Here is a 26784-nt window from a genome sequence, read left to right on the forward strand (position 1 = left end):
CAGCTGAACAGACAAGCAGCCTTCTTCCTCCTCCATCTGTCCACCTCCTCGAACCCCTCGCTCTGTCTAGCCCAGAAGTCCACAGAGTTCCAGAGGCAAAAATCACGAGCCCGCACGAGGCTGTTAGAAGCTGGCAAAGACCATGCCTCACACGAGGCAATTATCAGCTGTGGACAAACTAAAAGCAACTCCATATCCCATACTTGGGATTAAAACAAAAATGTATTTACATAACGTAACTGAGTTTTTAAAGAAACCGAAATGTCCACTACAGGACACCATTCCCCAGACGGGGCCCTGAACTGTGTAAGAGAGAATAAAACTTCCTGAGTGAGCGAGCAGGGGGCATAGGTGCTTTGATTCTCTGTTCTTGACTGTAGATGTGGGTGTGATCAGCTGTCTCAGGTTCCTGATGATGGGATTTGCCCGAGATGACCAGCTGTGACCTTGAACAGTAAACCAAATAACCCTCTTTTTTTCCTCTATTATTTCTTCAGGTCAGAAACCTTCAGAAATGAAACTAGGACAGAAATTGTTACCTATTTGACAATGTGACTTCCCTGTGAAGTTTAGATAGACATCCGTGGTCCAGGCATTGTGATGGTAATCCCCCCCCCCAAATGGCCCCATGAGCACTGTACTTAATAAGTGGCCATCGAGTGAGCAGGAACAGTGAGATGGTTCAGGAGGCGGCTTTGCCTGATGAGCTGAGCTCGGTCAACAGAACACACACACACACACAATTATACAATCATAAACCAAAAGGCTTGAATCTCTGCACTTGAACACTCTAGCAGGGCTGCCCATCTCCCATCTACCTTGGGGCAACTGGATAGATCTGCTGGGGGGGGGGGGGAAGACAGTGTGCCGCAAAAAAAGCCAATCTGCTGAGTCAGGAATGGAAAGAGGAGAGTTCTCTCAAGTTCTTTGAGCCCAGCATTTGTGCAATGAGCAGTGCTCCAGCGTTGGGGAGTGAAGGGTTGGGGCACGGGGAACTTTTCACCCTGCCTAGGCTGAAGTCTCGAACTTGCAGGGCCCATTGTCCTAAGCACTGTCAGCTCTGGTTGGTGTTTCTTTACGTTCCCTCCACCTGCAGCCATTAAAGAAGCTAGCCCCCACCCTATACCCAAAAAGACCCCTGGTAGTCCATTCATCTGTTTCAGCCCGGAGTCAGCCAGTTCACATTAGACTAAGACACATTAGGCTGGCAACGGAGAGATCCAGAAAACATCTGCTAAACAAAATCAGAATTAATGGCAGACACCACAAGGATCTTTCTAGTTCAAGTTCCCCCAGATGCACAGAAAGAAAAAGGGGCCATTAGAGGCAGCTGTCGACAGGGAATTGGTTCCAAGGGTTTTCAGGAAGCCAGAGTACCAGCTTCATACTCAGCACTGGCAGGCCCTGTTTAGTTGGGGGATTTGCCTTGCTCTAAGCAGCCTAAGTTACCCAGAGCCACCCAGGCCAAGGGTGACAGTCACCTCCTCCTTTCCTCTCCTCTGAAGACAGCAGCAGCCTTGCCTGCCCAGCCCTCCCTATTGTCTTGCTTGGAAAGCCAGGCCAAGCTGGCTAAGGCTGGGACCCAGTAAGTGAACCATCCTTGGGAGGGCCAGTAATATAACATGACACCCCGGTGCCCAGCTCCAAACTCAAGCCCCTAATCACAGCACAATCACAGACATCTGGAATAGCTTACAGATCACCTCCTGCCCTTCAGCGATAGCTGACAAGGGCTGAATTATCCAAGCCACTCGCTCCTGGAGCTCGAGGGCGCTCCCACGGCTGTAATTCAAAGTGATAGGATCAGTCAGAGAAAAGTGCTGGTGTGAGCCGATGGGTTCTGGCAGGCACAATCAGCATCCGCCCTCTGAGTGGACATGGGAGTGTCTCAGAAGGACCGAGGTTGGCAACTCTTCACTGTGAAGCTTCAGAAAAGGCTGAAATTAAATTTGGGGTGTCTGGAGAGGGATGCGGAAAGAGCTGGGCTGGAGCTAGGAAGAGGGCTCAGTGGCTAGAAGGCCTGCTGTGGAGAAGCGAGATAAGATTTCCCCATCACCCACGTGAAAATGCAGGGCAGGCTGGCGAGCGTCTATGATCCCGGCGCTGGGCAGGTGGAGAGAGGAGGATCCTCGGAGCCTCCTGGCCAGCTGGCCTCTAAGGAGGACATGATTCCTGGCCCAGAGACACTCTGTGGCCTAGTCCTACCCCAACCCTCACTACTGTAAGAGAGTCATTACCTCAAGCCCAATTTGGATACAAAGTCCCAAGAACTTCCCTTCATGAGTTGCCCTCGGTGATGTAGGCTTGGCAGCCAGTGCAATTTGCCATCTAGCTCTTGATGGGGCTGCCAACTTAAACAGCCACCACCTGTAAGTGTGGGGTGTATCGGAGAGGCTGTGATCCCGTGGGGGGGGGAGGGTTGTCAGAGAGAGTCCTTTGTAATGGAAGTTTTGGTTTCTTTGTATGTTATGAAAACATGCTTTTGTTTTAATCCCAAGTGTGGGATTTTAGTTGGGCTATAGTTTGTCCACAGCTGTTAATTGTCATGGGCAGGGTGTGGTCTTTGCCAGCTGGTAACACTATTCCACGTGCCGCACGGAGAGGCGTGTGGTCTAGGACTCTGAGAGTATAAATATGAGACCAAGAAAGTGATCATGTGGCATTCTGTGTGAAATTCGGTGGTGGTGTGTGGCGTGTGGCAGTTTGGAGAGACCAGAGACAGTGTGGCGGTTTGGAGCAGACAGACAGAGAAACACTTCAGGGCGCAGCGGCGTGGGGGAGACTGCTAGCTGTGTCTGCGGTTGATGGAGAATGGTACAGAGCCCTAAAAGAACCCTTTGACCCCAACTAGCAGGGAGAAATAAAGGGGTCTTGGACCCCCCTCTCCCCACTAACCTTTTCTCTCTCCTACTTAAAGTTGGGGGTTGGTGGAAAGGAGGTGGAGGCCTAAACATCCCAAATAAAGTAGTTTTAAAAAAGACAGCTCCAGGTGGCTTTCCGCTACAATCCTTGTCTCTACTGGCAAATGGAGGCATCTTGAGTGCAAGGTACTGCCTGCTCTGCTTGGGTCATGGCGTACTGACGGTCAAGGGAGTTACAGAATTCGCTGGAGATTCATAATGTAAGTTGGCATCATTGCACCTACCTCACCCTTCCAGGCGGCTCAGCCCTGTGCCAGGCCGCTGAGGAAGCTCTCCCCTTGGCCTGGATTCACTGGAGCAGGCCCCAAGAAGGCACTGAGGGCAGGGCCAGCCACGGAACAACCAAGACAGCTCAGTTAAATTTGTTTCATCCCTTGGGAAGCCGATTTGGGGACTGCTGCCTATTATCTTCCCCGCTGAGAGTGTATTTAACACAAAAGCCGGAGCGATTCTGCAGCCCAAACAAACTCAACCGCAGCCTCCCAACTTATCTGTTTTTTTTTTTTTTTTTTTCAGTTCAGCACTTTGAGAGTACTGGTGCCCCGGGGCTGATGCATTAAAGTACCACAAACTAGGAGGCTTCAAAGGCAGGGAATTCATCTTCTCACAGTTCTGAAAATCAGAAGACCAAAACCTATGAAGGAGTTGGCTGGACTGTTCACTGGACTCCTCTCTGAAGGCTCTCCCCACCCCGCCTTAGCTAGCGGCTGCCAGCAATACCCTGCTCTACCTTCTCATGGCCTTCTTCTTCTGTGTCTATATATGAAGGTCCCACCGCCACTCATGAGACTAAAGCCAAAGCCGATCCAGTATGACTTTACCTTAACTTGGTATGCCTATTGTCAACAGAGACCCTATTAAATAAGATCATGTTCACAGATTCTGGCTTAGTACCTCACTGTACTATTTTTTTTTTTTTGTCAGTCTGTATGTTTTCTTTGAGGACAGAGTCTTGAAATATGGCTCTACAATCACCACGTGACACCAGGCTTATTTGAACCTGAAACCCTCTCATCAATGCATCGCCCAGAAACATCCAACGGACATAAACAGAATGTGTGTTTTCTTTTTATTAGAACGTACTTGGCCATAACATTACCAGAGATGGCAATGCACACTGGAGAACTGTAATAGTGTCTTAAAAACTTGTAGTAACAACTCAGAATAGCTCTTTTAAATTATCTTTTTAAAACCCAAAGGTCTTGGGTTTTCGCTGGTATATCATGAAGACAGACCAGGGTGCAAAAGGGCAGCTTGTATTTAACTCAAGAAATAATTATTGCCACAAGGTCCTAGGTGGCCTGATGGGAGAGAGAAGTCATCCATCACCAGCCTTGCCCAGCTGTGAACTGGGAAAGCTACACTGACAACTGGCAAGATACCTCTGTGGGTGCAATGGTGACGTGGGCATTATGGAGCTTACCAGCCACTTCAGGGTCGGAGAGAAGGCCCTGCTCCATAGGAGGAAATGTGTGGCTGATACTGCAAATCTAGCCAAGAAACCATGGCTGGGGAGCTCTTGGGATAAACTTGCTACTGCTGTGTTTTTAAATGGACAACATAGCAAACTGTCTCCAGCTTCCCAGTGTACAGGATGTTACTCCTTTTTTTAAGATTTGCTTGTTAGGTCTACAGTGCTCTGCCTGCACGGCAGAAGGGTGCACCACGTCTCATTATAGATGGTTGCGATCCATCAGGTGGTTGCTGGGGACTGAACTCGGGACCTTTAGGAAGGGGCAGCCAGTGCTCTTAACCTCTGAGCCATCTCTCCAGCCCAAGATGTTCATGTTTGTCTGCACCCATAAATTGATGCCACTCTCAGACCTCAGCAGAGAAGCTTCTTTGCACAGTGGACAGTGCGTTAACACAGAAATTCACAACTGGTCAAAATGCAGAGAATAAATGACTGTGGAGTGCTCAGCCATAACGGGTCATCTACACCGTATCTCCTGTGTCCAAGGCTTGGGAAACATCAAGGAGGAGAAGGAAAAGGGCCGTAAAGATTCTAAGAGCCAGAAGGCAGAGAGGACTGTGTTGAAACAGTGCCTTCGGGGCGTTTCGGGACTACTGCACTTGAACTCACCTACACGATCAAGCCAGTCAACATACTAGCATGGACAGGGAGGGGCTCACTACCTCCCACCTCTAGTTTGCAAACTGCTGACAGCTCTTTGCTATGGGAGAGTGGGTCATTTTTCTTTAAAGGTGTGGCATCTAACAGTCTCAGTGGATGCCCTCAGGCTCATGCACTTGAGCAGTACAAGTTGGACTCAATGATTTCTGGAAAAAAAAAGAAAAGAAAAGAAAAGAAAAGAAAAGAAAAGAAAAGAAAAGAAAAGAAAAGAAAAGAAAAGAAAAGAAAAAGGACAAAGTTGGGAAGGGTGGATGTAGGGGTGGATCTGGGAGGGATTGGAGGAATGGGGATGAGTATGATCAAAATACATTGCACCCATGAAATTTCTCAACTATGAAAATATTCTATTAAAAAAGAAACACATTAAATAAATGACCAGCCCTGGCCTAGGACTGGGGAAGCGTAGAGAGGAATGGAAGAGGTTTCTGCACTTGGGTGATGAATAGGGTAGATTAGCAGCGTACATAAGCCAGATGCTTCAGGAAAGAGCTGGATGGCCTGAGGCAGAGGCGACTGGGCGTGAGGCTCAAAGCACACAGGCTGCAGGCGCGCGGAATAAAGTCACAGGCACTGGCTTCCCTGGGCCCTGCCTGCTCTGCGATTCAGCCTAGACACCATCATCTCCCAGCTCAGTGGCCACCTCCCTCACACCTCCCCACCCAGACCTAGTCAAACGCTTCGAAAGTCACAGTGGGGACTTGCACTGTGTCACGTGTTTGGGACATGAACTCTCGGCTTGAGCTGGTGCCCCAAACAAAACACACCTACAAGCCTTTAGAGACTCAAAGTCTCTCTCTCTCTTGGACTATGAACCCTCCTGGGCTTGGTGAATTGGGCATGACTAGGTTCTCCTTCTGCTCCAGGTCAAGTCCAGGCAGCATGTACACTGCTGGACAATAATCATCTGTTTTGGAGTCTTGGTTTGGTTTGGTTTTTGAGACAGGGTTTCTCTGTGTATCAAGCCTGGCTGTTCTGGAACTTGCTCTGTAGACCAGCTGGCCTCAAATTCACAGAGATCTACCTGCCTCTGCCTCCCAAGTGCTGGGGTTAAAGGCGTGAACCACCACGTCTGGCTTGTGATTATTTTTGTTGATAGAAATAATTTGGTGAAATTTTCACAGCATTTCTATTCCTTTTTTTTTTTTTTTTACACTAAATACTATTCTAAAGATCTACGCAGCCCATGGCAGTGGGTTCACAGACTCCAAATACCTGGAGTATCCTTCAAGGCCCTAACCTCCCTCTTTCACTGTCACATGACACGCACTGACATCAAAAACTCTTAACCACTCAATGCTGACAGGAAAAAAAAAGCATCATTCGCAACAGGAGGAAACTAAGTCTGTGGTGTCAGGAGAGGCGTGCTTGCAACAGCTCAAAGACCACGTTCTCAGTCAGACGCCTCAGAAGCTGATGCTAAGGGAGCCAGGAGCTGTGAATGAAGACAGCAGAGCCCACCCATGTCTGTGCCCTTCCTGGCATACTCGCCCTCAAGGAATTCTAAGCCCTGTTAGTTCCAAAGACAAGGTTTTCTTTCTTTCTTTCTTTCTTTCTTTCTTTCTTTCTTTCTTTCTTTCTTTCTTTCTTTCTTTCTTTCTTTGTCTTTGGAAAGCAATATACAGGGCCGTCCCATAACGCCAGTCTAATCATAGGTGTTTTCAGTACAGAGGCAGTAAGATTACAAAAAAGGTTAAATTTATATGTGATCCCTTCAGGCAAATTAACTGTGGATGTTCCCAGCCAGGAGTACTCACGCGGACAGCTTAAAGCTTATTATTCAAAGCGACAGTTCATGCCAGCGTCTACCTTTATTGCGGCTACTTCTCTCCAGCTGACAGTCACTGTTCCCACCGAGAATATGATCTTCAAAAGTAACTCCCCGCCCCAATCTGCTGTCATCCAATTTAATTCAGTATCAATATCCAAAGAATGTGCTTTGTTTGCCCTGTGGCAACGGTCTCAAGGCCATTGCACACTGAGTCTACTGAGGCCAGAGAGTTCACATTAGAATCAGGTCACCCAGATCCTCCGGATGGACTGTTTCAGAAGCACAGACAAGGGTCACATGGGTGATTTGTAGGGACAATGCCACCAGGATGTTATCAAGCTCTCAAGTGGCAAGGTGGTACCTCGGTTATCCAAGCTTCTCCTCGCCATGCTTGCCACAGGTGCCAACTAGCCAGAAGGAGAGACATGTTTGACTTGGGAGGCAAGAGTGTTTTTCCTACCCCAGCGTGACTCTTCTTGGATACGGTTCCACAGAGAAGAGTGTGATTAAGGCTGAAATCAAAGCCTGTGTACTAGACCTAGGACACAACTGTGGTTTCTGACTTTATTCACTCCCTCCAATTCCTACAAGAAAGAGATGATTCCACAAATCGCACAAAAGACATTTGCTCATTAGAGACTAGCTGTTACTGAAAGTAAATAAGAGAAATTTCCGTTAGAAGATTCTGAAATTGCCATCCGTACATGCTTACCTCTGAGACCAGAACACAAACGTGCCAGAGGAAGGCTGGCAGGGAAAACGGAACATCACGGAATTGTTTTCAAAGGGGAAATTAATTGGTTATTTCTATTCTGGCTTAGCTGAAGCTGTAAAAATCTAATCAGAAACATTTTTCATAGTGGCTTTGCCTGTCCTATAGTGAAACATACTCCCCAAACCATAAGCCATTTTGCTGCTGTTGTTGTTGTTTTGGTATGGCTGTTACTGATGTTTTCCATTTGTTTTCATTTGGATGAAACCAAATGACTTCAAACGTCACTCAAAAGTGAGAGTCATCTTCAGAGACCGTGGATGTGGTCGTGAGCAAGCCAGAGCCCAGGAGCCATCTCTGATACTTCAAGGTACGGGAACAAGCCCCTGTTTTCACTGGCAAACCCAGCCTTAAGTTCCTGAGCCATGAGGCAAATAGCTAGCACACAGGAAAGGCCACATGGCATTTCAAAGAACAGGCTGCCCATAGGCTCGTTTCAGCTAAACCACTTCCAAAATGTCAGCGCCGGGAAGGATATAGATGTAAGTAAATTTTTTCCTACCTTCTCTGCTTGTGACTTCAAAGCCTCTCGTTTCCTGAAAGAGAAGAGAGATGCGGTTTTGAAGAATAATTCGTAGGAACAGAAAGTACAGCTCCTTGCAAATGACTCCTGTCTTGTTAGCTGAATTTTGACCAAAAGATGAATCGAATAGTAAGGTGGGACAGTCAGCAGTGCCGGGTCTTCTAACCTCACACAGCATGTATGCACACGTGTGCACATGTATGTGCATGGGTCAATGCACATATATACACTTCTAAATGGGAACAATTTAAAAACATAGTATTGGGGCTGGAGAGTGTACGCGCATACGCTGGTTTGGCAGAGGACCTCAGGTATGGTACCCCGCCTCTATGGGGAGCAGTTCACCGGGATCTGACGACGTGCTCTTTTGGCCTCCTCCAGCAACTGCATTTAGATGCACAGGCTCGCCAACACCAACACACACAGACACATAATTGATAATAAAGTTAAAACGATTCAAAACATTGTTAATCCTGCAACGCCTTCTTTATGTGAAGTTTGGGCCAGTTCCAGGTATTAAAAAGGACCCTGGCCTGGGGTGTGATCCCATATGTCCTAATTTCTATGTACTTATAATGGTCCCCGGGGGGGGGGGAATCATGTAGTCTCTGATTACAGCCAATTCATAGTTTCTAAAGGCCAAAATCTCATGGACAGATTGGATAGTGAGTCCAGGTCACTGGGCCAAGCTAAGCCCTTTGCTTCTCCTAATCTGCTCTCAAGGATATTTTTGATGCCAGCTCTGTGCAGTGCAATAAGAAAACTATTTCAGAAACTACCCAGGTACCACAGGATGGCTGCATTAATATTCAGTTGAACAGGGAGCTTCAGAGGAGATACACATTACCGCAAAATCAAAGGACGATTTGCCTTGATAAATGCCAGCATTTCAAATTCAGCTGGAAACAAGGAAAATTATTTTTTAAGAGAATCTTCGAACATGGCACTGAATAATGTGCAAATTTTCAGGCATGGAGGATGGAGGGAGAGTGCACCAGGATGAGAGGAACCAGAGGCCGCTCGCTGAGTGAGTATACAGCAGGCTCAGGATGAGGAGAAAGGTACCAGTGAGGAGAACTGAAGGGGGAGAGGCCGGAAATACACGCTGTGACTTCAGAGATGACCAGCCGAAGAGGAAAACCACAAAGGCTGAGATAAACCAGAACCGAGTCCAGACCCCTCAAATGACCCCTGGTGGGGACCGGTGGAAGACTCGTTACCACACAGAGGTGGGCAAATTAGCTGAGTCACAACACTCAGCAGTGTTGGGTCTACTGACACCAGGAAACAAATGCCGGACCCTGGGGGACCACCTGGGTTAGAGTTTAGAGAAGGGACATGTGGACGCGGGAATGATTAGAAACAGGGCATAACCCCAAAGCCAAGCCATCTTCTCTCAAGCTGCTCCTCAGCAGCTTGTTCCAGGGCCTGGCACCTCCAGCCTCTACAAACCAGCACACACAGCACTGTGAATGAAGAGGAATCCCCGGGCAGCTCTTAGGCTCCCAGGAAAGCCTTCACAAGTCTGTGATCGTGGTCGTGGATCGCATACGCGTTACAGAAAGTGGATGACCACGTATGTACCATCTTCTCAAACAGCAGGGCACTGTCCGGTCATTTCTTCAAGTCCACGTTTGCTTCTCTCGGGAGTATTGAGGGCGGGGCAGCTAGCTCGGTGGATAAAAAGCACTTGCTACACAGGCAAAGGGGACCTTGAGTTTGGGTCCCCAGACCCTATGGAAAGTCAGACGTAGCATGCATAAGTATACTTCTGGATGGAAGCGCAGCGTGGCACGTATGTGGGGTCACAGGTCAGCATGCAGGAACTGGTTCTCTCCTTCCACAATGCGGATCAGGGGTGGGGGGATGGGGGGGATGGAACTCGGGTGGCCAGGCTTAGCAGGAAGCACCCTTACCCACTGAGCCATCTCACTGGCCCCCCACCCCCAACTAATTTTCATGCTGATTTTTAAACCGGCCAAATTGACTAAACTTCCTATTGTTTGGGATAGCCCTCGTCTATTCTTTGGGGATTCTTGTTTGAAGCTTGTGGGAGCTGCTGTGGTTTCTTAACCAAAGCAACTGCAACTCTCTGTCATTCTGTAATCCGCAAATGGAGACAATCCTAGCTCTGTCTTTAATGCCTGTTTTCAGTTCTGCATTCTCCTGTCGCTAATGTCTTCCTTAAACTTGATATTAAGTGCTGCACGGTGGGCACAGGGGCACATGTTTGGAATCCCAGGACTTGGGAGACTGAGGCAGGAGGATCACCACATGACTGAGGCCAGTCTGGGCTACCTGATCGGCTAAGGCCAGCCTGAGGTATGGCCTGAGACCCCGTCCCCGCCTCCTAAAATGAAAAAGGCACAGACAGGGTGAGCACTTTTCGCTTGTTTCTGGCTCCTAAGAGAAAACCTTTAGTGTCTCTCTATTTAAGGGAGTCTTTGGCAGAGGTTTGTTAACTATACTAATGTGATCAATACACATGTCATTGAGTTCCATGTAAATAATATGCTGGGTAAAGCTGCCTATCCCCTTGTTCACTCGTTTACTCACCATCTCCCTTTGTTGATGTGAGGGTTGGGATAGAGGAAGTTTCTATTCACTCATGCAGCCTAAAAGAACAGGTGCTTGGTACATATTTGTTGAATAAAAAATAAAATAAAATACATATGTCTTGAATTTTATCAAGTGCCTCTTCTGAATTTATGGAGATGATTATTTTCTTTTTCCTTAGCCTTATTAACAGGGTAGTTTATAAAGTGGATTTTATAATGCTCTTTCCTTTCTGGAATGAGCTTGTCTAACTCATGATGTACTTTTGAAAACACAATCTTGGGGGCTGAAAAGATGGCTCGGCCGGTAAAAGCGCTTGCTCTCTTTTCTGAGGCTCAGGGTTCAGTTCCCAACATGCACGGTGGATCACAACCATCTATTTAACTCCAGTCCCAGGGCATCCGAGGCCCTCTTCTTGCCCTCTTCTGGCTTCCACGGGCACCGTACACATGTGGCGTACGTATGTACATGTAGGCAAACACCCACACACATGTAATTAAAATAAGGAGATATTTTCAAAACACGACCTTGAATACTGCCTACTGTGATTTTAAAATCTGTTTTGTACTGATTCACCTATGATTTTATGTTTATAACTCATAAATGAGGTTGGTGTAACTTTATATGGGTGTAGGAAGCAGAGGATGCTAGCTTTATGTAATGAATTTAGAAGTTTCCCTATTACCATGCCTTGATATAGTTTAACTAAAACTAAGAGAGACTGGCTCCATAGTCCAAGCACGTGGGAGGGAGGACAGCAGGGCAAAAATTCCAGGACCAGCCTTGTCTACAAAGTGAGACCTTGTTTCAAATTGGAATAAAATTGACATGGAAGTGGGATTACCTCATCTTTTAAGGTTTCTCCCTTATATTTCTTCTGTTATTGATTAAGCTGAGAGAAGAGATTAAACTTGCCTAACATCTGTCATTTTGGGCAGTGGCCAGTAGATATTAAAGTCCCTAAACCTGACTCCAAGGCTGACAATGGAGCCAGGTGGATTAGAGGCTAGCAACTCTTCCTGGCCCCCAGCAGGTTGACGACATCTCCTCAGCGAGGTGGATGGTGGGAGAGACTTACTCAAGTTTAATATTGGCGAGACCAGGCTTGGGGACACCTAGATAGTCTTCTTATTGGGACAGGTGAGAATAAGCAGCACATTAGTGCTGAGGCAGTGACAGTTCTCTGGTATGGCGGAGAAAGGAATAAAGGGAAAGAATGGGAAAGAGGGGAACACGGGGTAGGAGGAGCTGAGGTAGGAGGAGCCAGTGCAGAGGCAGAGGCAGAGGGAAGGGCAGTGTGGTCTCAGCTGATGTATGTGGAAGCTGTGTGGTGATTTGCCAGCACCGAAGAAGTGGTCTGCAGTTCTCCGTGTGAGCCATTGTGAGGCAATTCTGCCTGAGTATGCTGCTTCGGGAAGCAGGAATCTCCGTACCCCCCCCCCCCTTCTCTGGAACACAAGACAAATGGGGCTGTGCTACCAATGTGGCCCTGGTGCAATGCTACTAAAGTGAGTCCAGCTCAGCCAGCCACGAGTCAGGGCAGAGTGCTCTGTGTACATTCCACTCCTGCCAACACTTCCACAGATACTTTAACTAAAGAAACAAGGATAAAGAATGTGACACTTACACTGTAAGGCAGTGTAGCAAAGGGAGATTCTAGAACACTTCGGAACTTAGAGTGCTGAGTCTACCCTATAGACTCTGCTGTCATGACACGTCCCCTGATCTAGTAGAAGGACCCCATACTTCTCACACCCGTGAAGAAAGCAGAGTCTTAGGTGTTGTGCCAAAATACGCAAGTCCTCACTGAACAAACAAAATAAACAAACAGAACAGGGAAACTAATACTACAAAATTCTCAGTCCTCCCAGCAAGTTGATGTCTAAAATCACCACCAAGAGAAGGCTGTTCCCTAAAACATCTCTAACACAGAATTAGAAGAGATTCAGGACCAACAGATCATAAATCTCAACATAGAAACATGGAAGACCAAGGCTTATTCCCAAAGTCGGAATTCTGTAATAAATAACTACCAACATAAAGTGGATGAAATGTCAGATAAAGAATTTTTTAAAAGTGGCTTTTAAAAATGTATAACTTTTTCAAGAAAATACAAGGGAGCAGCTGAAAAATTAAGGAATACAATGCAGAATACTAATGGTCACTCCGGAAAGAGAGATGGGGGGAGAGGGACAAACAAAATTGTATAAATGGAAAGCTCATTGAGTCAAATAAACTTGCTGCAAAGCCAGTACATGAGATTAAGCAGAAGAGAGGATTTTAGAGTTTGAGAACAAAGTTGAGAAGTGAAAACATTCAAACAATAATTAAGAGAAAAATTAAATAAATTATGAGCAGACATGTAAAAACTTGTGACATGATTAAAAGACCAAACTGTCTTTTTTTTATAGAATAAAGTTCTATAGCATACACTAAAGCCATACAAGGATATAGTTATAAAATAATAGCAGACATCTTCACAAATCTTGAGAAAGATTTGAACACCCAGGACTTAGACCTACAACAGACATACCAGAGTCTACAACAAAAAAACACACACTGAAAAGTGCAAGAAATGAGCATGACTTTTTACATAGGTGGACCCATTAGAATAACTACGTTTTCAACTGAAACCCTCAAAAAGAACAACACATGGAATGAGGGTCTCTAGATCCTGAAAGAAAACAACTTCTAAACCACATAACTATAGGTGGCAAAGTTGTTCTCAATGCTGAACAAGAAATAAAGATGTTCCAATATAAGTATAATATAAAGGAGTTCATAATCAGAAAGCCAATATTATAAAAAAACTTAATGCAATTCAATATACACAAGAGAAAGAATAAATATAATCATTACCATACAGGAAAAAAATTCTAGTAGAAGTATAGATCTGCAAGCTAAAATTAAGAAGAAAAAAAAACATCAGAAAAATAAGAAAATGATAGGAATTAGGTTATAGCTTTGCTTATATCTTTGAATGTGACTTCAATTAAAAGACATGGACTAGACGTCTAGATTGAAAAAAAGATTCAACTGTTTGCTGAATGCATACAAAGCATGTCTTGGTAAAGACAAACATAGGCAAAGAATGAGAGGATGGGAAATGACCTTCTCAGCAAACAGAATCTGGAGAACTACAGCAATATCTATGCTTCTATGCTTCTACCCAACAAAGAAAACTCTAAGCTAACATTCGTCAGCAAAGCAGACATCAAGAAAGACTGATGATGCCGGGCACGGTGGTGCATGCCTACAATCCCAGCACTCAGGGAGGCAGAGGCAGGTGGATCTCTGTGGGTTCAAGGCCATCCTGATCTACAAAGTGAGTCCAGGACAGCCAAGGCTACACAGAGAAACCCGTCTTGAAAACAAAACAAAACAGAAAGAAGGAATGATGGTTGTAAATATATATGCCCTGAATGTTGACACCAAAATACAGAAAACAAGCACGACCGGACAAAAAGGAAGAGACAGACAGCTATACCTTAGTGGTGGGTAACTTTAGATCTCTCCTCTCACTGATAAGTCGTTCAAACTAGTAATCAACAATGAAATCCCCAGCGCTAACTCACGCTATATCTATCAACTGGACTTAACAGGCATCTGCAGAATGCTCTATCCAGCAATCATAAGATAGACCTTCTTTCAGTAGCACGTGGAGCTTTCTTTAGAACAGATCATGTTCCAGGGTCGGCGTGTCCAGCCTGCTCATGGGCCATGTGTAACATAGGCAGCCAAATACTTGGATGTGGCCCAACATGGAATCATAAGCTTGCTTAGACGTTATGAGATATTTTTGGAAGTTGAAGTTGTTTGCAAACTGATTGCCCATTCTTGAGCAGAAGCTTCCTAGATAGCCATGCCGTGTGGCTGTTTCAAAAGTTTGGACACTCCTTTACTCATTAAAATAAGACTTAAATCTTTAAAAAAAAAATGGAATCATTTCTTGTGCCTTGTGAGGTAATAATAGGATAATACTAGATATCAGACACCAGAGAAATTACAGATACTGTGTAACACATGCAGAGGCTTTGAGGTGATGAATCAGTAGCACACTGAAGAAATTGGGGAAAATGATTTTTTTTCTCGGTTCTAATGAAAATGGAAATACGTCAAAATCTGTGAGATACAATGAAGTCTATTCTAAAAAGTTAGTTTCTATTAAAGAATGCCTAGATGAAAAAAAAATTTTTAAAGAGATCTCAAGTTATGTAATGGTATGCCTCAAGATCTTTGAAAAACAAAAATAAGCTAAACTCCAAACAAGAAGGAAAAATTATTAAAAATTAGAGCTGAAATTATTGAAATGAACTCTGAAAGAAAAAAAAAAAACACCAAAGGATGAATTACAAAGACTTTGTTCTTCAAAGAAAAATAAGATTGACAAACCCTTAGCCAAACTAGGCCCCCAAAAGCTAGAAGAGACTGAAATGAATAGAATTAGAGGTCAAACAGGAGATATTATACCAAAACTACCAAAATCCAGGAACCATTAAAAATTATTTTGAAAACTTGTGCTCTAATAAAGTGGAGTACTAGATAAAATGATTTTCATTTTTGGTATACATTGTTTACCAAAATTAAACAAAGAGGGGGGAAAAAAACTTCATCAAGGGTCCTGGAAAGGTGGCTTACTAGTTCATAGCATTTGTTAATTTTGCAGCAGCCCAGGTTCTGTTCCCAGCCCTTGCATGGTGGCTCACAAACACCTGTTACTCTAGTTCCAAGTGATTCAAAGCCTTCTTTTGACCTTAGCAGGAATCATACATGTGTGTGGTATATGGATATACACACATGCAGGCAAATAAATACACATACAATAAAATAAACATACATACAATAAAATAAATCTTGAAAACCTTAGTAAATAAAAGAAAATGAGATTATGTAGAAACAAAGTTTCCCAACAATGAAAACCAGATTGTCTTTCTGAACATTACAGATGTTTGAAGAACTAATGACACTGTCCTTTCAGGTATTTCATAAAACAGGAAGGGTAAGACTGCTTTCAAATTCATGCTGTGAACCAATATTACTTCAATACTCAACTTGGATATGGGCACAACCCAAACTGAAAATTTAAACCGACATCTTTGATGAACACACACAAATCCTCAGCAAATATATACAAGCCAATCTTAACAACATGTTTAGAGCATCACTTATTGTGATCAAGTTATTCTTAGAATATCAGGACGGTTCGACGTAGGCAAATAAAGAGATATTAAGTTAATCAAGAACAAAAATCATATGACCAACTCAATAGACTCAAAAAAGAAAAATCGCTTGGCAAAATTTAACACGCTTTCAAGAAACTAGGTACAGATGGATCATGCCTGAACCAGGAAAAGGACATATACAACCAGCCCTCGACAAACACCTTTAACTGCAGCACTCAAAAGGCAAAGGTAGGCAGATCACTGAGTTCAGAGCTAGCCTGGTCTACAGAGTGAGTTCCATGACAACCAGGGCTACACAGAGAAACCTTGTCTTGAAAACAAAAAAAAACAAACAAACAGAAAACATTTCTCTAAAATTAAATAATCCACACTCCCACCATAATTATCTTCTACATTTAGTACTACATATTTTAGCCTGAGCAATAAGACAAGAAAAATAAAAAGGATACAAATGGAAATATACAAAGTTAAGTTATTCCCCCCTGCAAACAATATGATCTAAAGAATAAGATCACTAAGATCCAAGACGCTAAAGACTCCTCTAAAAACTTTTAGACTTGTTAAACACATTCAGTGAAGTAGCATGATTTAAAATCAGTAGCCTTTAAATACACCAACAACGGAAGAAGTCCAAAACAACCACTTTCATAAAAGTCTGAAAAATAACAAGGCTTCTGGAAATAAATCCAACCAAGGAGTTTAGAGATCTGATGAAGGAAAATTACGAAACATGCATGAAATTGAAGACCTTAGAAGAGAGATGGAGAAGATGGAGAGACCATTCATGCTTACGGATCAGCAGAATCAGTACTGTTTACGTGGCCATATACCAAACGCAATCCACAAATTCAGCTCAATTCCTGTCAAAATTCTAATGATATATTTCAAGACAATCTTATAAAGAAGCACAAAAGACCTCCCCCCAAACAAAAGTGATTCAGAGAAAAAAACAAGCAACAAACCAACAAAAGCTAAAAGGGTTATTAAATCCAATTTCATATTATGCTATACAGACACAATATAAAAAAACAGCACAGTATTGGCACAAAACAGGCACATGTACCAAGGGCGTGGAATTAAAAGACAACAACAACAACAAAACAAAACAAACAAACAGAAAAACAGAAATAAGCCCAGCCAACTATCACCAACTGGTTCTTGGCAAAGGTGACAAAAGCATAATTGTGGAGAAAAGGTGGCGCCTTTAACAAATACTGCTAGGCCAAAACAGATTCCCACCTGCAGAAAAATAAAACTAGATCAGGCAATATTTCTTCACTGATAGACGTCCAGGTAGGGCCCCAGGGCAGGAACCTGGAGGCAGGAACTGAAGCAGAGACCACAGAGGGATGAAGCTTCCTGGCTGGCTTCCAGGATCACCTTCAGCTGCCTTCCTGAACTCAGTAACCCAGGACCACCTGCCCGGGCGCAGCATCCTCCACAGTGAGCTGGGCCCTTCTCCACCTCAATTAGCAATCAGGAAAATGCTGCACAGACATGCCCACAGGCCAATCTGATGAGGGCAATTTCTCAGCTGAGTTTCCTCTTCCCAGGTGACTACAGTTTGTTTCAGGTTGACCACGAAAGCTGACCACCACACCTGAACTGCAAAAATATTGTTTGATTTTTTCTTTTTAATCCTGCAAAAGGAAGAAATGAACTTATTGGTATGCACAAAACTTCCCTGAGGTCCGACTGGGACTAGGCTGGACATAAACAGGACAAGGGGGCAAGGGAAAATATAGTCCCAACTTTAAAAAATGAAAATCCATTTTAAATAAGCCTCGAATAATAAAATGTAAGTGCATATTTTGATGGTAACATGACACCAGAGAGACAGAAGTTAACTGAGAAAGAATGGCCTCCGTGCATGCACAGGTTTTATATGATCGCAATATTCTCAAATAAACTGTGTGCTTGAACAGATCAAGATGACCTGCACACATTCTTTGTGCCTAGGGGAAAAAAAATAGTCACTCAAGAAAGCCAAAAGAGTTATTACTAAGGCATCCAGACCAAAATTACCAAGCTCCACGGAACATAGCACCAAATAACCAAACTCCAAGAAAAGGGACCTCAGTTTACCCAAGTTCTTCTGCAGGTTATCTAGGTCTACATCAGCAGACACAGGCTTTAGAGTATGGCTGAAATATAGGAAACTGCACAGAATCAACTAAACTGGGCCCGTAGGGGCTCACAGAGACTGAACTGACAACCAGGATGCCTGCATGGGACTGACCTAGGCCCCTCAGCATGTGTGTTACAGTCTTCTTGTGGGACTCCTAACAGTGGGAGCAGGGGCTGTCTCTGACTCTGTTACCTGCTTTGGGGACCCTTTTCTTCCTTACTTGGAGAGGAGGTGACTAGTCTTACTGCAACTTGATAATGCCATGGTTTTGATACTCATGGGAGGCCTGCCCTGTTCTAAAGAGATATGAAGGAAGAGTGAATGGGAGAGAGGAGAGGAGAGGTGGGAGGAGGGACAGGGAAAAGAAGAGGGAGGGAAAACTGCAGTCGGGATGTAATTTATAAGAGAAGAATAAATTAAAAAAAATAAAGAATGTAGCTAAAATGTTGGGGGGGGGAAGGCTTTAAATTTCAGCATTAAACTACAATTAAAAGGACCAAGTGAACATTCTGAACTGAAAATTAAATAACTGAAAGAATTAAACACTTTTAACAGCTAACAAAAAGGAGTCGTTTTATGAGAGCTAGGTCAGTAGAAACCAGACTGAAGAGCTGTGATTCTTGAAAAACACAAGAATTAAAATTATATGTGTGTAAGAGACACATAACCCAGTGAAAAGGTCAAACACAGGTGTAATTGGAATTTGAGAATAAAGGGAAAGAAGGAATTGAGCAGAATTGGTATTTGAAGACAGACTGGTTGCAAATTTTATTTTAATTAATGAGTGACAGCAAGCCAGAAATTTGAGACCTCTACAAACTCTAACCACAATCTACACAAAGAAATCCATCCCTGGGTTCTCACAGCAAAATAACTGAAGGCTGTGAACAAAAAGAAATCTTAAAACTAGCCAGAGAGCAGCTGGTGGAGACGGAGCACAGAGCATCTCCAGAAGAGCAGCGTGAGGGTGATGCCTGCTCCTGAGGAGAAAGGAGAACCTGAAGACAAGGAAATGACACCCTTGAAAGTGTGGGAGGCCAGGCCGTGGTGGTGCACGCCTTTAATCCCAGCACTCTGAAGGCAGAGACAGGCAGATCTCTGAGTTCCAGGCCAGCCTTGTCTACAAAGTGAGTTACAGGACAGCCAGGACTACATAGAGAAATCCCGTCTCACCACCACCACCAAAAAAAGAAACAAACAAAAAGCATGGTAAACAAAGCCTTGGAATTCTACATCCTTTGAGAAAATAGGTTATTGGAGCCCAAGAGACAGCTCAGCAGTTGAGAGTGCATGCTGCTCTTGCAAAGGACTAGAGTTTCGCTCCAAGCATCTATGTCAGGTAGCTCACAGCCACCTGTAACTAAAGCTCCAAAGGATTCAGTATCAGCATTGCCTCTGGGACCATCTGCATTCACGTGTGTGTGTGTGTGTGTGTTGTATAAGAGGCATATAAGATCTAAAATATATCTTTTTTTTTTTTTAAATTCAGATGCAATGCTGTAGACTAAATGAAGGTGAAATAACGGTCTATTTAGTCAAACAAAATTTGAGATGAAGCGTTGCAGATTGACAACAGCCGTGCAAAACGAAAATGCAAGCAAAAGGAAAATTATTGAGATGAATGCACATCCACGCAAGGAAGAATAAGAAGTGACATAAAGGATTAAAAGGTAAAAATAAATATCTTTTAAAATACCGTTTAACATTAATGACTATTAGGGCAAAAGCTAACTTACATGACAATGTCACTGAAGGTCAAAAGGTCAAATGGAATAGAAGTGCTGGGCTGTCTGAGAACTGTCCTCCCCAAACTGATTAAAAATATAAATATTTTTGTTACTGGAAATTTTGGGGAGTCCCACACCGGGCGCCATCTTTCTGGGAAAGCTGGCTTCCCCTTTTGGAAGCCTTAACAAATGGACTCAGAAGGAAGCTTGAGGAGACTTTTTTGTTTTAGAATTTAAATAACTCAGCTGCCTAAAGGAGGAAGGTGGGGAAGAGAAGTGAGAAAGCCACACCTTCGGAGGTTGGCACTAAGGTCAGCAAGTGAGCACAGGCCAGACAAACAGCTGTATGGCAGGGGTGAGGGTGCTTCAGAGAAAGAATGAGTGTCTGGAAATGCACGCCCAGGCTTTGGAAAGCATCTGAAAGAAGAAAAAGAGAGAGATAAAAAAGAGAAAAGTTACCCTTTTCTCAGTCACCCAGAAACTTGGGCAGGCTTAACCCAGCCACATGGCTGTGACTCCATAAGTGACTGTATGGGCAGGGAAGATACATCATCTCATTAAAGAAATAATGATTTCTACCATCTCCTTAGCATGTTGAGCAGGATCAGCCTTCCTGAGGGGAAGTCCTTTAGGCACATGACAGAATAGCCCAAGTGATCTACCCAGAGGTAGATTCTTTTGGTCTAGAGATAGAAGCTTTTCCATGATGGGCCTTCCATGGTCTTATAACACCCGAGGCCTATGAAACGGAACAACAAATAAGAAGTGCCCACTCCAAACTAAGTTAAGTAAAGAATGGAAGTTAACAAGGAATGAAACAAAACAAACAAAAACACCTCTAACCTCATGCTGCTTAGAAGAGATACCTGATAACTACAAGCCTATAAAAACTTGGAATATAAAATTGTTCAAAAACAGATATACCTCAGTAGTTCCAACCAAATAAAACTTGGTGTAGATAAAATAGATTCTAAAGCAAGAATTAATATTAGTGATAAAAAGGAAGGTTCATAATATATACATCTAATAGGAGAACCTAAATAAACACACACAAAATGAAAGCTAAAAGAACTAGGAAGAGACATTTTTAGGTTACAATAATGATTAAATTTAAGAAATCTCTATTAATCACAGAACAAGCGGTGGGAGAATCATTAAGAATATTGGAGAGAGGCTGGAGAGGTGTATCAGTGGGAAGGGTGCTTCCTCAGCAGACATGAAGACCCATTTGGACCCCAGCACCCAGAGTCAGAGGTGGCTGCATGCTTGTCACCATAGCAACTGTAGGGGGTGGAGACAGAAGGGTAACTGGGGTCTACTGACTCCCAGCCTCACCCTAGGCTGTGAAGAACCCTGTCTCAAAGGAGTAAGAGTTATAGAGCAGGACACCGGACATCTTCCTCTGGCCAGTGAATGCACCTGCACACATGCATGTGTGAGTGTACACACACACACACACACACACACACACACACACACAGAAATGCAGAAGAGCTAAACACCATGATCAAGAAGCCTGACTTAGTGTTACACATGATCACTGCCTCCAGCAACTGAGCTCCACACATTCTGCATAGATCACTTATTATAACTTGCTGAGCCTCCAGCAAGTTTCAAGTTACGGGAACCACTCTGAAAACATGTGCAGCTTTCCTACTTTAGTGACTTCAAAGTAGAAATCAGTGACAAAGATGGTAAGGAAAATTTCCACAAACATTTGGCCCACAGGTCCCAAAGCATATCACGTAACTTCCACAAGGAAGGATCACACAGCATCAAGCATCAAGACCGTCAGAGCAGAGTAACAATCAAATTGCGTTTTCACAAGGGCTGGAATCAGCTCAGTGGGCGAGTACTTTCCTAACACGCATGTGGCCTTGAGTTTGGTTCCTAACACTGAAAATACCAAGTGGGATACAGCAGGGTTGAGAGGAAAATAGCCTCAAATGCATGCTTGAAGGACAGTTTTTTAAAGACTTAAAATGAATGACCTAAGCATTTATCTTTAAAAAAACTAGAAAAAAAAATAACAATTTAAGCCCACAAAGGGTAGAAACGAAAGAAATATGACAGGAGCAGAAATCAATACAATAGGGAAGAAAATTGCACCAAGAAAAAGTTGGTTCTTCGGAAAGATTAATAGCTTGATAAATCCCTAAGAAAGCAAATCAAAGAGGGAAGGAGGTATAGGGATGCCAACAAATCACACACCTTCCATTTCTGGTGTCACTGCTACACAATAGGGAACAATCCTCTTTGTAGCAGATGAGCTAGATCAGTTGGCCATCCATATGGCAGGAAAGCTAAGCTCCACCTCAACAGCCCCACCAACACGCAGGCAGAGGCCAGCTCCAGGTGGACGATGCGTCTAGGGTGAAGGGTCATGGAATGGAAACCCTGGTTGGCCTCAAGCTCCATCTTCGTAACCTTTAAGAGGATCGAGAGGTCTGTGGCGGTTACAGTAGAGCCTCAGAAAGAAGGCTGGGATCTTGATCAAAGCTGAGACATTTGTTCATTAAAGGGTACGATAGATGCAGTGAAAGATGTAGAAGCTTCAACTCTCTGTGGTGGAGGATGATTTTAAACTTCTAATCCTCCTGGCTCCACCTCTCGAGGCGCCACATTTGATTTATATGATGCTGGAGGCTGAACCCGAGCCTTCAAGGAGAGTAGGCAAGTGCTCTGCTGACCGCACTGTGCCCTGAGCCCCACAGTGGGTCTTTTAGCAGAATGTAACACTGGGAACTGATTAAACAGATACACATATCCTATAGGAGATTTTTTTGAAGTGTATCTTTCTGATTCCAAATGTATAAAGTATCTCCATAAAAGGAAGGAAAAAAACAAACAAACAAACCATGATCATCTCCTTAGATGCTGAAAAAAAAGTTTGACAAAATTCAACACCCATTCAGATTTAAAGTTTTGGAGAAATCAGGGATACAAGGCAAATACCTAAACATAGTAAAGACTATATACAATAAGCCTATAGCCAACATCAAACTAAATGGAGATAAACATAAATCAATCCCACTGAAATCAGGGACAAGGCAAGGCTGCGCACTCTCTTTGTATGTCTTCAACATAGTACTTGAAGTCCTAGTCAAAGTAATAAGAGAGCTAAAGGAGATCAAGGGAATACAAATTGGAAAGGAAGAAGTCAAAGTATCACTATTCACAGATGATATGATAGTATACATGAGTGACCCCAAAAGTTCTTCAGCAAAGTGGCTAGATACAAAATTAACTAAAAAAAAAAAAAAGAAAGAAAGAAATTAATAGCCCTCCTGTATACAAAAGACAAAAGGGCTGAGAAAGAAATTAGGAAAACAACACCTTTCACAATAGCCACAGATAATAAAAGGTACGTTAGTGTAACTCTAACTAAGCAAGTGAAAGAGCTGTGCAAAAAAATTGCAAGTCTCTGAAGAAAGGAATTGAAGAAGATATCAGAAGATGGAAAGATCTCCCATGCTCATGGATAGGTAGGATTAATATAGTCAAAATGGCCATTCTGCCAAAAGCAATCTACAGATTCAGTGCAATTCCCATCAAAATACCAACACAATTCTTTACAGAATTTGAAGGAATAATTCTCAATTCTCAATTGCTAAAACAATCCTGTACAATAACAGATCTTTTGGAGGTGTTTCCATCTCTTATCTCAAGCTGTACTATAGAGCAACAGTAATAAAAACTGCATGGTACTGGCATAGAACCATCTGGAGGATCAATGGAATCGAATAGAAGACTCAGAAATAAACCCACACACCTATGGATACTTGATTTTTGACAAAGAAGCCAAAACCATACAATGGGAAAAAAAAGAGAGCATCTTCAACAAATGGTGCTGGTATAACTGGATATCTAGGTGTAGAAAAATGCAAATAGATCCATATTCTCACCCTGCACAACACTAAAATGGATCAAAGACCTCAACATAAAATCAGACACACGTGTTAGAAGGAAAAGTGGGGAAGAGCTTTGAACTCATTGGCACAGGAGACAACTTCCTGAACAGAACACCAACAGCACAGGCTCTAAGATCAACAATAAATAAATAGGACGTCATGAAATGGAAAAACTTCTGTAAAGCAAAGGACACTGTGATCAGAACAAAATGATAGCCTACAGATTGGGGAAAAATCTTCACCAACGCTATATCTGACAGAGGGCTAATATCCAGAATATATAAAGAATTCAAGAAGCTAAACAGTAACAAATCAGTAAAAATCCAATTTTAAAAATGGAGTACAGAGCTAAACAGAGAATTCTCAATAGAGGAATATTGAATGGCAGATGATATGATAGTATACATATCATATGGCAGAGAAACACTTAAAGAAATGCTCAATGCCCTTAGTTATCAAGGAGATGCAAATCAAAACAACCTATCAGAATGGCTAAGTTCAAAAACTCAAGTGACAACATATGCTAGAGAGCATGTGGAAAAGGGGGAACCCTCCTCCATTGCTGTTCTGAATGTAAACTTGTACAACCACTTTGGAAATCAATCTGGTGCTTTCTCAGAAAATTAGTAATAGTGCTGCTTCAAGATCCTGCTACACCACTCCTAGGCATATATCCAAAATATGCTCAACTATACAACAAGGACATTTGCTCAACCATGTTCGTAGCGGCTCTATTCATAATAGCCAGAATCTGGAAACAACATAGATGTCCCTCAACAAAGGAATGGATAGAAATTGTGGTACATTTACACAATGGAATACTCCTTAGCTATTAAAAACAAGGAAATCATGAAATTTGCAGGCAATGGTGGCAACTAGAAAAGATCATCTTGAGTGAGGTAATCCAGAAGCAGAAAGACACACATGGCATATACCCATTCATAAGTGGTTATTAGACATATAATATAGGATAATCATACTAAAATCTATACTCCTGAAGAAGCTAAACAACAGGAAGACCCTAGAGAACCCCTATGCTCAATCCTCATTCAAAAGGGCAAACACGATAGACATCGAAAGCAGGAGAAGACATGTAACAGGACAAGAGCCTACCACAGAGAGCCTCTGAAAGACTGTACTGATTGAGGTATTGAAGCAGAGGCTAAGACTCATAGCCAAACTTTGGGCCGAAAGCAGGGAATCTTATGAAAGAAGGGAGAGATAGAAAGCCCTGGAGGAGACAGGAGCTCCAAAAGGAGACCAACAGAGCCAAAGAATATGGGTCTCTGGGGTCCCTGCAGAGACTGATACCTCAACCAAGGACAATGCATGGAGAGGACCTAAAAACCCTGCTCAGATGTAGCCCATAGACTCAGTCTCCAAGTGGGTTCCCTAGTAAGGGGAGCAGGGGCTTTCTCTGGCGTGAACTCAGTGGCAGAGTCTCTTATCACCTCCCCAAGGGGGCTCCAGCCTTGCCAGTCCACAGAGGAAGACAAGGCAGCCAGTCCTAATGAGACCTGATAGGCTAGGGTCAGATAGAAGGGGAGGAGGACCGCCCCTACAGTGGACTAGGGGAGGGGCATAGCGGGAGAAGAGAGAGGGAGGGTGGGATTGGGATGAGAGGGAGGGGGCCACAGCTGGGATACAAACTGAATAAATTGTAATAAATAATAATAATAATAATAATACCCTCAAACAAACAAATAAAAAATACATACAAATAGCCTAACTGAGAAATGAGCAAAAGATGTGAATAGTACATTGTTAAGTAAGGGAATAGTACCATGTACAGAATCAACAATATGTCTTTTTACTTAAAGCTGTATTTTAAAATGTCAGATGTCTGCACAGATCTGGAGTGGCTATCATCTTCCAGCAATGGCAGGATTGGCTTTACTATTTGAAGATCTGGCTCTGTGAGCTCCTCTCCAGGAGTGAGAGCTGTGTCCTGCAGGGATGTTTTTCACAGTGTATCTTTTGTTTCCTTTCAAAAATCTTTTAGCACCTGGCTAACCCATTCTCTGCATTAAATTCCATTAAAAGATATATTTTTGGGTCTGGGAGGCAGCTTGGTTAGTTGAGTGACTAAGCATCCATGAAGCTCTGGATTCCATCTCCAGCACCACATAAATAAACTATGGGGGCACACACCTGCCATAGCTCAGCACTGGGGAAGGGGAAGCAAGAGGATTGAAAGTTCAAGGCCATCCTGTGCTCCACAGAGAGGCTAAAGCCAGCCAGAGGCACATGAGACTCTGCTGATAGATAGATAGATAGATAGATAGATAGATAGATAGATAGATAGATAGATAGACAGACAGACAGGCGAGTGGACGAGTGGATGATTTGTTTTTTGAGACAGGGTATCCCTATGCAAACCAGGCTGGCTTCAATTTCACAGAGATCTGCTTTAAACTCCACAATTATTGTGACATCTGTTTTTCTGACTTACCAATTCCAGTTGAGGGTAACTGGCCAACAGAACAGGTGGAAAGAGCCAGAGGTGATGGATGACTCCAAGGAAACCGTCTTCTGGACACAACAGGACTGATACACACATGAGCCCCCAAAGACTATGGCAGTGCACAGAAGACTCACATAGGTTCAAGTCAGACCAGACAGGTCTCAGCACTGGTAACGGAAGTGGACACAGTGGCCCACCCCTCACCAAGAAGCTATTTGCGATTGATACCTGCTAGCAAAGGGAAAATCCGTTTTCTCCAGTGTCACTGAGGGTATCAAACACATGCCAAAACAGGCCCCATGCCTAGGAACACACACAAAACAAATTTTCTGGGGTTTTTTTTGTTTTGTTTTGTTTTGTTTTGTTTTGTTTTTTAAGTGGGCCTTTTGTTTCTTTTTGTTTGGGGATTTGTTGCTTTATTGGGGTTATTTGCTTGTTTGTTTTGAGGGTTTTGTTTGGTTTTGAGGGAAGGGTATAGAGAGGGGGAGTATGTAAAACTGGGTGGTTGGGGAAGTGGGCAGGATCTGCGAGGAGCTAAAGGAGGGCAAAAATAATCAAAATAATCTGAATCCAAGACAATTAGTAATTATGACACTACCTCAAGTTCACAAGGCCTCAGTACCAGAAAGCAAAGATAATGAAATAGATTAAATGCAGAAAAAGATTTCAGAGTCCTACATTTAGAAGAATAAATGGG

General features: G+C 43.3%; 1 protein-coding gene across 2 annotated transcripts in view; it reads right to left on the reverse strand.

Moving 5' to 3' along the window:
- Positions 1-26784, reverse strand: part of Fstl4 (follistatin like 4) — a 395011-nt gene that overhangs the window by 337713 nt on the left and 30514 nt on the right. For both annotated transcript variants that reach the window (XM_060363730.1, XM_060363729.1), the window contains exon 3: positions 8098-8131. In XM_060363730.1, the coding sequence (XP_060219713.1) occupies positions 8098-8131 (34 nt within the window). The remainder of the gene's footprint in view (positions 1-8097; positions 8132-26784) is intronic.

This window comes from Meriones unguiculatus, chromosome 11, assembly GCF_030254825.1.
Source record: "Meriones unguiculatus strain TT.TT164.6M chromosome 11, Bangor_MerUng_6.1, whole genome shotgun sequence".
Classification (NCBI taxonomy): Eukaryota; Metazoa; Chordata; class Mammalia; order Rodentia; family Muridae; genus Meriones; species Meriones unguiculatus.